At 46.9% G+C, this 12955-nt stretch overlaps 1 protein-coding gene across 1 annotated transcript in view; it reads right to left on the reverse strand.

The window, feature by feature from the left end:
* LOC140469337 (protein spinster homolog 1-like) overlaps positions 1-12955 on the reverse strand; it is a 1071775-nt gene that overhangs the window by 1051424 nt on the left and 7396 nt on the right. Inside the window, exons 2-6 of the mRNA XM_072565755.1 lie at positions 10298-10416; positions 9875-10022; positions 8408-8570; positions 4614-4836; positions 1191-1384 (exon numbers count right to left, since the gene is read on the reverse strand). Coding sequence (XP_072421856.1) covers positions 1191-1384; positions 4614-4836; positions 8408-8570; positions 9875-10022; positions 10298-10416 — 847 coding nt within the window. The remainder of the gene's footprint in view (positions 1-1190; positions 1385-4613; positions 4837-8407; positions 8571-9874; positions 10023-10297; positions 10417-12955) is intronic.

The following is a 12955-nucleotide window of genomic DNA, read 5'->3' on the forward strand; positions in this document are numbered from 1 at the left end:
GGACTGGCAGCTTAATGTTCCAGGATACAAATGCTACAGGAAGGATAGAAAGGGAGGCAAGAGAGGAGGGGGAGTGGCATTTTTGATAAGGGATAGTATTACAGCTGTACTGAGGGAGGATATTCCCAGAAATACATCCAGGGAAGTTATTTGGGTGGAACTGCGAAATAAGAAAGGGATGATCACCTTTATTGGGATTATATTATAGACTCCCCCAATAGTCAGAGGGAAATTGAGAAACAAACTTGTAAGGGGATCTCAGCTATCTGTAAGAATAATAGGGGAGTTATGGTCAGGACTTTAACTTTCCAAACATCGACTGCGACTGCCATAGTGTTAAGGGTTTAGACGGAGAGGAATTTGTTAAGTGTGTACAACACAATTTTCTGGTTCAGTATGTGGATGTACTTACTAGAGAAGGTACAAAACTTGACCTACTCTTGGGAAATAAGGCAGGGCAGGTGACTGAGGTGTCAGTGGGGGAGCACTTTGGGGCCAGCGACCATAACTCTCTATGGAAAGGGTGATGTCCATCTAGCTTACCCAGTCTCAGGTTTACACACTCTGGATCTTCGCTGCCTCCCTCACGCTTCTCCAGATATAAGCATCCAACCTCCATCATTCTCCTTCCCTCACCATTCTTGGCACTGACCTTCCGACAGTGCAGCACTCCCTCAGCATTGACCCTCCGACAGTGTGACACTCCCTCAGCACTGACCCTCTGACAGTGCAGCACTCCCTCAGCATTGACCCTCCGACAGTGTGACACTCCCTCAGCACCGACCCTCTCTCAGTGCAGCACTCCCTCAGCACTGATCCTCTGACAGTGCGTCACTCCCTCAGCACTGATCCTCTGACAGTGCGTCACTCCCTCAGCGCTGACCCTCTGACAGTATGGCCCTCCCTCAGTATCTCACTGTTAGTGTCGACATGTTTTTTTGTTCCTGTGTCCTGAGGCACATTGACTCAATGGTGCCTGTTTACCCCTATGCGGGAGGTAACTGGACAATAGGATTGTCTCGGGGGTGCCAATGGAATGATGGTAGAGTGCAAAGGGCTCACAGATTGATGGTAGAGTGCAGCGGGGTCACAGATTGATGGTAGAGTGCAGCGGGGTCACAGATTGATGGTAGAGTGCAAAGGGCTCACAGATTGATGGTAGAGTGCAGCGGGGTCACAGATTCACTCACCTGACTGACAACCAGCACCCACACCCGGGCATGGATTCCACTTTGTTTCACTAGTTGGTCTGAGATGAGCCCTCCAGAGAGGGCCCCAAGGCAACCTCCAACCAACGGTATCCATGACAACCAGCGACCCACGTCCACACCAGTGTGGTACAGATTGAAAAAAAGCTGGGTGTTGTAGGCCCAAACATAGCCTCCTGAAACCAGTAAACAGTTAATGCAAGGTGCAGCTGATGTTAAGGCTCACTGACCCTTCACCTTCTGTAAATCAATTCCCAGAATTTGTCCAGCGTGGATTTTGCCTTTGAGGATCTGACTGAGCCATTCCCAGGGTTTGGGATGGGTTTGTTAGCTCAGGATGTAAGTGGATGGACTGGGTTCATGCTTGGTCAGGAAGGACAGCTCCATTCCTTCACTGTGTGATCTTGGTAAACTACACTCACAATCCTGGGATTGATTTTCACCCAGTTAACAAATAACAAATACCATCCAGCAGGAATAACCCAGCTCCTGATATTTTATAATCCCCATGTTCAGGGATGGTTATGGGCACACTTCTGGAGCTGATTGGATTTGAACTCGGGTCCCCTGGGCTCAGAGGGAGGGCATCGCCACTCCTTAAGACTCAGGTAACCACCACCAAATTACCTGGGTGGGAGGGGTTCTAATTAAATTCATAAGGGGCAAGGCAACAATAATATAACAGGAAGAGAGGAAAAAGGGGGCTGTGAAAGTTAAATTAGAATGGAGTGGGAGGGGAAAATAACACATTCCAACCCTCCTGGTGCCCACCTCACTCCCTCTGCAAGGACACCCAGGTGTGGCTGTAACTGTTGGGGACAAAGACCCTCTCTATGAACCTGTTCATGGCCAACTTTGGCCCGGCTTAGTACCAGGCCCAGAGGAGGTGCAGTAAATCACTGTGGTTTCCAGTTGATTAATTTACATGCACAGCCTGATAAGGGCAATGTAGACAATCAAAGGTGAAAGAGAGGTCACAAGAAAGTTCAGGAGCTAAACCAACCTTGGCATTACTAATCCATGAACCAATCTCCAAACAGCTGTACCCACAATATACAGCTGGCTCCAACCCCAAATGGGTGGGATATCAAAGGTTGTGGGGTGCAAGCGTGGGATTAGACTAGGTGTGATATTCCAGGGTGCAGAGAGTGAGGGGAGTGAATGGAATTAGACTGGATGGGTTATTAAAGGGCATGGGGAGTGAGGGGGGAGAGTGGGATTAGGCTGGGTGGGATATTAAAGGGAATGGGGAGGAGAGTGGGATTAGACTGGGTGGGATATTAAAGGGAGTGGGGAGTGAGGGGGGAGAGTGAGATTAGACTTGGTGGGATATTAAAGGGAGCGGGGACTGAGGGGGAGAGTTGGATTAGACTGGGTGTGATATTAAAGGGAGAGGGGAGTGAGGGGGGGGAGAGTGAGATTAGATTGGGTGGGATGTTAAAGGGTACAGAGAGTGAGGGGAGTGAATGGGATTAGACTGGGTGGGATATTAAAGGGTGTGGGGGAGAGTGGGATTAGGCTGGGTGGGATATTAAAGGGAGCAGGGAGTGAGGGGGGAGAGTGGGATTAGACTGGGTGGGATATTAAAGGGTGTGGGGGAGAGTGGGATTAGGCTGGGTGGGATATTAAAGGGAGCGGGAAGTGAGAGGGGAGAGTGGGATGAGCCTGGGTAGGATCTTTAAGGGAGCAGGGAGTGAGGGGGGAGAGTGGGATTAGACTGGGTGGGATATTAATCAAGAGAAAGTGAGGGCTGGAGACGCCGAAGAGTCAGAGCTGAAAATGTGTTGCTTGAAAAGCACAGCAGGTCAGGCAGCATCCAAGGAACAGGAGAATTGACGTTTCGGACATGAGCCCTTCTTCAGGAATGAGGAGAGTGTGTCCAGCAGGCTAAGATAAAAGGTAGGGAGGAGGGACTTGGGGGAGGGGCGTTGGGAATGCGATAGGTGGAAGGAGGTCAAGGTGAGGGTGATAGGCCGGAGTGGGGGTGGGGGCGGAGAGGTCAGGAAGAAGATTGCAGGTTAGGAAGGTGGTGCTGAGTTTGAGGGTTGGGACTGAGACAAGGTGGGGGGAGGGGAAATGAGGAAACTGGAGAAATTTGAGTTCATCCCTTGTGGTTGGAGGGTTCCTAGGCGGAAGATGAGGCGCTCTTCCTCCTGCTGTCATGTTGCTATGGTCTGGCGATGGAGGAGTCCAAGGACCTGCATGTCGTTGGTGGAGTGGGAGGGGGAGTTGAAGTGTTGAGCCATGGGGTGGTTGGGTTGGTTGGTGCGGGTGTCCCAGAGGTGTTCTCTGAAACGTTCCGCAAGTAGGCGGCCTGTCTCCCCAATATAGAGGAGGACACCTCGGGTGCAGCGGATGCAATAAATGATGTGTGTGGAGGTGCAGGTGAATTTGTGGCGGATATGGAAGTATCACTTGGGGCCTTGGAGGGAAGTAAGGGGGGAGGTGTGGGCGTAAGTTTCCACACCCCCCACCAATCCAACCTCCACTCCTGGCACCTTCCCCCGCAACTGCAAGAAATGCAAAACTTGCGCCCACACCTCCCCCCTCACTTCCCTCCAAGGCCCCAAGGGATCCTTCCATATCCGTCACAAATTCACCTGCACCTCCACACACATCATTTACTGCATCCGCTGCACCCGATGTCTCCTCTATATATTGGGGAGACAGGCCGCCTACTTGCGGAATGTTTCAGAGAACACCTCTGGGACACCCGGACCAACCAACCCAACCACCACGTGGTTCAACACTTCAACTCCCCCTCCCACTCCACCAAGGACATGCAGGTCCTTGGACTCCTCCATCGCCAGACCATAGCAACACGACGGTTGGAGGAAGAGCACCTCATCTTCCGCCTAGGAACCCTCCAACCACAAGGGATGAACTCAGATTTCTCCAGTTTCCTCATTTCCCCTCCCCCGCACCTTGTCTCAGTCAAATCCCTCGAACTCAGCACCACCTTCCGAACCTGCAATCTTCTTCCTGACCCCTCTCCGCCCCCACCCCACTCCGGCCTATCACCCTCACCTTAACCTCCTTCCACCTATCGCATTCCCAACGCCCCTCCCCCAAGTCCCTCCTCCCTACCTTTTATCTTAGCCTGCTGGACACACTTTCCTCATTCCTGAAGAAGGGCTTATGTCCAAAACGTTGATTCTCCTGCTCCTTGGTTGCTGCCTGACCTGCTGTGCTTTTCCAGCAACACATTTTCAGCTGGGATATTAATCAGGGCAGGAAGTGAGGGGGAGAGTGGGATTAGGTTGGGTGGGATATTAAAGGGTTAGATTGGATGTGCTTGAAATTCCCAGGGCTCTGTGAAGCATTCTAACTTCCCTCAAGGCTGAAACTGTTCCTTGTTAGAACGAGGCAGTGTCAGGGTTATTTAAATACTGTTCTCTCATTTACCTGCATTCCTGACTGACCCAGCGATACATAGTAACAGGAGGGAGGGTCTGATGAATGGCCTCAGACCCAGCAGTATTTTCTGTCCAATGATCAGTTTGAGGGTACCTCTGGGTGTCGCCTCAGTGTTTACCTTCTCCTTCGGTAATTCACGAACAGTCAGCAGCACAATAACACTGACAATAAACCCTGGAATGGCTCCAACAATAAAGGACCATCTCCAACCCTGAGGGAAAACAAAATGTCAGCAAGTCCCTCTTCATTATCAGAAAGTCCCCATAAAATACAAACTTCTCTTGCTAAATCTTTATTTAGCCCCATGTTAGTTTCTCTTCCCTCATGGTGGTTAGGTTGGACTTGGTTTGAAATGACTCCACAGAGGCCAGTATCCCAACATTGGATCCCCCTTTGTTTACATTGATCCGGCTCCCTCAGAGTGAATAGAATCTCTGACATTCCTGTTCCTATCTGTCAGCCAGGGCTCCATAATTGGACCAGATTAACAGCCCCAATCAAGGAACTTGTATTGTACAAGGTCCACCTGGCTGATCCTGTTACAATCACTGCAGGCTCATGGTCACCACATCAAGCCAAGAGTGGGTCACAGTGAGTGAACAATGGCAGCTTTACTCATCTACCTCCTGCCAGAGGAAGTGGAGGAGACTGGTATAATTACATTTAAAAGACATCTGGATGGGTATATGAATAGGAAGGGTTTAGAGAGACTTAAGGCAAATGCTGGCAAATGGGACTAGATTTATTTAGGAAAGCTGGTCAGCATGGAGGAGTTGGCCCAGGATCTGTTTCTGTGCTGTACATCTCTATGATTCTGTGACTCCTCCCTGAACCCACAGCCCAATCACAGAAGATCCTAAAGTGCTTCACAACCAATGGAGTTCCTTCTGAACGGTGGTGACTGTTAGAATGTAGGAAATGTGGGCAGCCAATTTGGACACAGCAAGATCCCATAAACAAACATTTTATGGCCACTTGATCATCTGTTTCTTTGTTGCTGGCTGAGGGATGAATATTTGTGGAGGAACACAATGGTAAATTTTCTGCTTTCCCTGGAATCAATGGGATCTTTTACACAGAGCTTGTCCCCTCTTTCTCTCACCTCACTCCCCACCCCCTCCAACCACTGTTCCAATACCGGGCGGTTACTTTTGCAAATGCACCTGAGAGGATGATATATCAACCGTCTTTATATTTTGTTATGCAGCAGCTGTCAATTCCAAATTAGATTGATATGTTTCTAAAATAAACAATGGAGAGTAATGAGCAAGTTTCCGACAGTGCAGAGAACTGCACTAGGATTTGTTTAAATTAAGACCATAAGACATAGGAGCAGAAGTAAGGCCATTTGACCCATCAAGTCCACTCCGCCATTCAATCATGGCTGATGGGCATTTCAACTCCACTTACCCGCATTCTACCCATAGCCCTTAATGCCTTGTGACATCAAGAATTTATCAATCTCTGCCTTGAAGACATTTAGCGTCCCAGCCTCCATTGCACTCTGAGGCAATGAATTCCACAGGCCCACCACTCTCTGGCTGAAGAAATGTCTCCGCATTTCTGTTCTGAATTGACCCCCTCTAATTCTAAGGCTGTATCCACGGGCCCTAGTCTCCTTGCCTAACAGAAACAATTTCCTAGCATCCACCCTCTCCAAGCCATGTATTATCTTGTAAGTTTCTATTAGATCTCCCCTTAATCTTCTAAATTCCAATGAATACAATCCCAGGATCCTCAGCCGTTCCTCATATGTTAGACCTACCATTCCAGGGATCACCCGTGTGAATCTCCGCTGGGCACGTTCCAGTGCCAGTATGTCCTTCCTGAGGTGTGGGGACCAAAACTGGACACAGTACTCCAAATGGGGCCTAACCAGAGCTTTATAAAGTCTCAGTGCACAACGGTGCTTTTATATTCCAACCCTCTTGAAATAAATGACAACATTGCATTCGCTTTCTTAATCACAGACTCAACCTGCATGTTTACCTTTAGAGAATCCTCGACTAGCACTCCCAGCTCCCTTTGTACTTTGGCTTTACGAATTTTCTCACCGTTTAGAAAGTAGTCCATGCTTGTATTCTTTTTTCCAAAGTGCAAGACCTCGCATTTGCTCACATTGAATTCCATCAGCCATTTCCTGGACCACTCTCCCAAACTGACTAGATCCTTCTGCAGCCTCCCCACTTCCTCAGTACTACCTGCCTGTCCACCTAACTTTGTATCATCGGCAAACTTCACTAGGATGCCCCCAGTCCCTTCATCCAGATCATTAATATATAATGTGAACAGCTTCGGCCCCAACACTGAACCCTGCGGGACACCACTTGTCACCGGCTGCCATTCCAAAAAAGAACCTTTTATCCCAACTCTCTGCCTTCTGTCAGACAGCCAACCCTCAATCCATCCCAGTAGCTCACCTCGAACACCATGGGCCCTCACCTTTCTCAGCAGCCTCCCGTGTGGCACTTATCAAAGGCCTTTTGGAAGTCTAGATAGACCACATCCACTGGGTTTCCCTGGTCTAACATACTTGTCACCTCTTCAAAGATTTCTAACAGGTTTGTCAGGCACAACCTCCCTTTACTAAATCCATGTTGACTTGTTCTAATCCGACCCTGCTCTTCCAAGAATTTAGAAACCTCATCCTTAATGATGGGTTCTAGAATTTTACCAACAACCGAGGTTCGGCTAATTGGCCTATAATTTTCCATCTTTTGTCTTGATCCTTTCTTGAACAAGGGGTTACAACAGCGATCTTCCAATCATCCAGGACTTTCCCTGACTCCAGTGACTTTTGAAAGATCTCAACCAAAGCCTCCGCTATTTCCTCAGCCACCTCCCTCAGAACTCTAGGATGTATCCCATCGGGGCCAGGCGATTTATCAATTTTAAGACCTTTTAGCTTTTCTAGCACTTTCTCTTTTGTAATGGCAACCATACTCAACTCAGTCCCCTGACTCCCTTTAATTGTTGGGATATTACTCATGTCTTCCACTGTGAAGACTGATGCAAAGTACTTATTAAGTTCTCCTGCTATTTCCTTATCTCCCATCATTAGGCTTCCAGCATCAGTTTGAAGTGGCCCAATGTCTACTTTTGCCTGTCGTTTGTTTCTTTTGTATTGAAAGAAACTTTTACTTTCATTTCTAATATTACTGGCTAGTCTACCTTCATATTTGATCCTCTCCTTCCTTGTTTCTCTCTTTGTTATCCTCTGTTTATTTTTGTAGCCTTCCCAATCTTCTGATTTCCCAGTGCTCTTGGCCACTTTATAGGATCTCTCTTTTTCTTTGATCGATTTCCTGACTTGGTTTTTGATTTTTTTGTAAATTATTCCCAGTTTAAGACATCAAGGTGCAGTATTTGTTTTCTTAGCTTTGACATTCTCTGCTTTCTATGATTTTATTTCTTTGGGATATTGTTTTGTGGATATTAAAGCTCAAGATGTTAGGGGATACCATGATGATAAAATGGTGCTGAGATCAGCAATGATCAAGTTGAAGGCAAAATCGGCTTGAGGGGCCAAATGGCCTACTCTTACTCCTAGTTCCCATGTTCATTCCCTTGGAGGAGTGGGAGCTTGGTTGTGAAAGACATTTTCAGCTGTGTCACTCATCTCGGGGTCTGTGCCTTTGCGTTTCTGTGCTCTGAGATCCACTCACCTTCGGCTGTGTTCAATGGTGAGGCCTAACCATAATCCTTTCTCAGCCTCAACAGCAGATACTCCAGCCACAGACACTGGATCTGACAGTGCCAGTGAGATCAGATTCGAAGCTTACCTGCCCCAGGATGTTGGCATCGGTGACATAATTGCCAACAGCATATGAGAGACTGTAGCCAGCGTAGATTCCCCAGTTGTAGAAACCCATTGCCGATCCTCGGGACTCCTTCGGGAAATAGTCCATAATTAGACTGACAGCAAATGGCGTGCACCCAGCCTCACTGTGGAACAGGACATCAAACATCATTCTTCAAAATCTTCCTGAATCTTCTCGCTCCACAAGAGGCCATTCAGCCCACTGTCCCTGCGCCAGCTCTTTGAAAGATCCATCCAATCAGTCTTATTCACCTTTAGCCTGTAAATCTTTCCCCTTCAAGCATTTAACCAGTGGTCCCCTTTGTCAAAATGCCTCCTCCCACTGCCCTCTCAGGCAGCACACACCAGAACACAACGCACTGTGTCAAAAACATTCTCCGCCTCTCGTTCATTTCCCAATTCCTGCCTTTGGAAACATTTTCTCCTCATTCACTCAATCAAACACCACCCTGATTTTGAACAACTTGATTAAATCTTTCCTTAACATTCTTTACTCCACAGTGGACTCTTGCAGAGTGTCCAGTCTCTGCACATTGACTGCAGTCCCTCTCCTCCACAGTCTCTCCAACACCCTAAGGTCAGACCCGAACCTATTCAATAGGTTTTATTGAGCACCCAGAGGAAATCCACACAGATACGGGGAGAATGTGCAAACTGCATACAGACAGTTACCTGAGGGTGGAATTGAACCCAGGTCCCTGGTGCTGTGAGGCAGCAATGCTAGCCACTGTGCCACCCCATTGATTTAAGGAAGATTTATTTCACTCAGAGATTTGTGGGTATCTGGCACTTAGTGCTTGAAAGGGTGGTAGAGGCAGGGAACATCAAGATAAGTGAGAGGTTTTGGGAACAGCACCTGAACCAAGAGAGCACGCAAGGCTGTGGGCCAAGTACTGGAAAATGCAATTAGAATAGATAGACGTTTAATGGATGGTATGGACATGATAGGCCAAAGGGCCTCTTTCTGAGCTGTAAACCCTCTGTAACTTGAGCCAACTATGCCCCACAGCCCCTCCGCCAGACAACTCAGTTACATCTAGGAATCGCAGGGGCAGAAGGTGCAGGGAGGGGCACCGTAATGAGGCAGGGATGGGGGAGGGGCAGAGTAATGGGGCAGGGATGGGGGAGGGGCAGAGTAATGTGGCAGGGATGGGGGAGGGGCAGAGTAATGTGACAGGGATGAGGGAGGGGCACCGTAATGGGGCAGGGATGGGGGAGGGGCAGAGTAATGAGGCAGGGATGGGGGAGGGGCAGAGTAATGGGGCAGGGATGGGGGAGGGGCAGAGTAATGTGGCAGGGATGGGGGAGAGGCAGAGATGGGGGAGGGGCAGAGTAATGGGGCAGGGATGGTGGATGGGCACAGTAATGGGGCAGGGATGGGGGGGGACACTCGGTGAGGGTACGAGAATGTGGAGGGCACAATCATCACCTGATCCCTTGGCCAAAGCGCAGAATCACCAGGTGCCAGTAATGCTTGGCAAAACCCATCAGCAACGTCATGAGGCTCCAGAGGAAGAGGCTGGCAGACAGGAAATTCTTCCGATTGACAGAATCTGCCACAAATCCAATGAAAATTCCTGGGGTAAAAACACAGAACGAGAGCAGAAAGACATTGCAGCATGAGCTGAAAGGAAGATTTGAACCAATGGAGAGTCCTTGGCTTTCCAATCGGTGTACGGTGTGAAATCATAGCATGATCCAAACCTGACCTTAATGCCAAGAGGAGAGTGAGGTTCCTTTTCATTGACAACAAACAGGAAATCTGGACAAGGTGAGGATAGACTGAGCTGCCCACCAGACTGACAGAATCATCCAATCTGACCAATTTAATTTGTTTTATTGAGGTACTGACCTGTGAAGGTGAAAACGAAGATGAAGACAGGACCAGCCATCACCTGGTATTCCCACCCAGATCCATCAAAGGTCCACTGACAATATTGTGTCTTGTTTTTATTCAGGAGAGACAGGCAGCTAGGAATCAATGGGAGTTCAGATTATGGAAAAAACAAAACTTTCAGAATTCACTGCCTCTCTTAATGATTCTGTTTCATAAATTTCAAAGTTCTTTCTTCTCCAGAACCAGCAACATTCTGTAACTGTTACCTGAACTCACAAACAGGTCATTAAGCTTAGCAACAAATCAGTCGAATACCATTCACACACACAATCTTACTCCATGTAGAGTTTGTCATGACAGGACTTGTGTGTCATTAAAAAAGAAAATACTTATCAAAGATTTCCATCTTGCACTCATTGGACAATTCATAAAATACCAGTTTAAGGGGAAAATCAGCATTGATGCTGTTTGAAATGAGAGTGCTGACTCGTTGGGAAGTGGACTCTAATTGATAGAGGTATTACAAAGGAAAATGTAGCAGTTAATGATGATTGACAGTTAACTGCTAGGCTTTGTTTAAAATTTAAACTGAGTAAAATGACTCAGATTTGTAATGGGGGAGGGGGGGGAATGAACTAGTGAATGCATGTCAACTAGTGAATGGATTGATACAGGTGCAGTGTTTGTTCTTTCCTTCTGCTGTGAATAATGCACTGTGCACTAATACATGTCACATCCAATACTCGCAAGTGTACCACAGTGCAGCTCTGACTGCCAATCCCAAAGTGGTTGTCAGTGGAACTCTTCTGGTAGGGGTAGTCTATAGCCCCCTCCCCGCACCCCCCCAACAGTAACTGTTGGGTGGAGCAAAGAATAAATCAGGAGTTAATGATGATATGTAACAAAGGCAGTACATTATCTTGAATGACTTTAATCTTCATCTAGATTGGGATAGCTGGTTTGACAGAAATAGCCATGAGGACAAATTGATAGAGTGTATTCAGGAGTTTCCTCAAACAACATGCCATGGATCCAACCAGAGATTGAACTGATTTGGATCTGGTGATGTATAATGAGGCTTGTTTAATAAATAATGTAGAATAAAAAATCCGCTTGGAAACAGTCACCATAACAGGGTAGAATTTTGCATTTAGTTTGAGAGCGACAAACTTGGGTCAGAAATCTGGATAATTACAAAGAAATGAGGGCAGAGTTGGCTGGAGTGGACTGGGAAAAGAGTTTAGTATCAAAGATGCTGAGGAACAATGGCAGGCATTTAAGAAAATAGTTCATGATTCACAACAAAGATATATCCCAGTGAGGAAAAAGGATTCTAGGAAGGGAATATCAAATCATGGGAATAACTGGGGAAGTTAAGGATTGTATCAAATTGAATTAAAAGAAACAAACAATGTGGCATGGGTTAGTGGTAAGCCAGAAGAGGAAAGTTTTAAAACAAAGAAAGGATGACTAAAAAGAGCAGGAAGAAGATAACTTATGCAGGTAAACTTGCAAGTAATATCTAGATGGATAGCAAGAGCTTCTTTAAATATATAAAACTGGAAAATAGAGGCCAAAGGGAACATAAGCCTCTTTTAGAGACTTTGGAGTGGGAAAATAATAATGGAAAACCAGGAAATGGCGGAGGAGTTGAATTAATAATTTACATCAATCTTCACAGCAGAAAGCACTAATAGCATTCCAAACATTATGAAATTTTCAAGGGGCTGCAAAATGTTAGCATAACTTTTATGTAGTTTTAGTGTAAGTTACTTTAGAATACTGCATACAGTTCTGGTTGCCACATTACCAAAAAGATGTGGATGCTTTGGAGAGGGTGCAGAGGAGGATCACCAGGATGTTGCCTGGTATGGAGGGTGCTAGCTATGAAGAGAAGTTGAGTAGATTAAGGTTATCTTCATTAGATTGAAGGGGGACCTGATTGAGGTCGACAAAATTATGAGAGGTGTAGTCAGGGTGAATAGCAAGATGCTTTTTTCCTAGAGTGGAAGTCTCAATTACTAGGGGTCACGAGTTCAGAATGAAAGGGGAGATATACGTGGAAATTCTTTACACAGAGGGTGGTGGGTGCCTGGAATGTGTCGCCAGTGGAAATGGCAGGCATGGGAAATGATAGTGTCATTTAAGATGTATCTAGGCAGATACATGAGTGGGCAGGGAGCAGAGGGATACGGATCCTTAGAAAATAGACAGCAGATTTAGATAGAGGATCTGGATCGGCGCAGGCTTGGAGGGCCGAAGGGCCTGTTCCTGTGCTTTAATGTTCTCTGTAACAAGCTGGCACTCATCTTCAGTGGGTAATTGGGAAGGCAAATGAAATGTTGGCCTTTATTTAAAAGTGAATAGTTTACAAAAGTAGGGAGGTTTTGCTTGTCAGACCACAGTTGGAACAGTTTTGGTCTCCTTATCCTAGGAAAGATACGCCGACATCACAATTATGGAGGGAGTGCCTTATGAGGAGAGATTGAGTAGACTGGGCCTGTACTCATTGGACTTTAGAAGACTGAGAGGTGATATTATTAAAACATATAGGATTTGTAGAGGACCTGACAAGGCAGATGCGGAGAGATTGTTTTCCCTTGTGGGAGAGTCTCGGACCAGAGGGCTCAAGTCTCAGAATAAGGGGTTGCAATTTAAGACAGAGATGAGGAG

This window comes from Chiloscyllium punctatum, chromosome 49, assembly GCF_047496795.1.
Source record: "Chiloscyllium punctatum isolate Juve2018m chromosome 49, sChiPun1.3, whole genome shotgun sequence".
NCBI classification, from domain to species: Eukaryota; Metazoa; Chordata; class Chondrichthyes; order Orectolobiformes; family Hemiscylliidae; genus Chiloscyllium; species Chiloscyllium punctatum.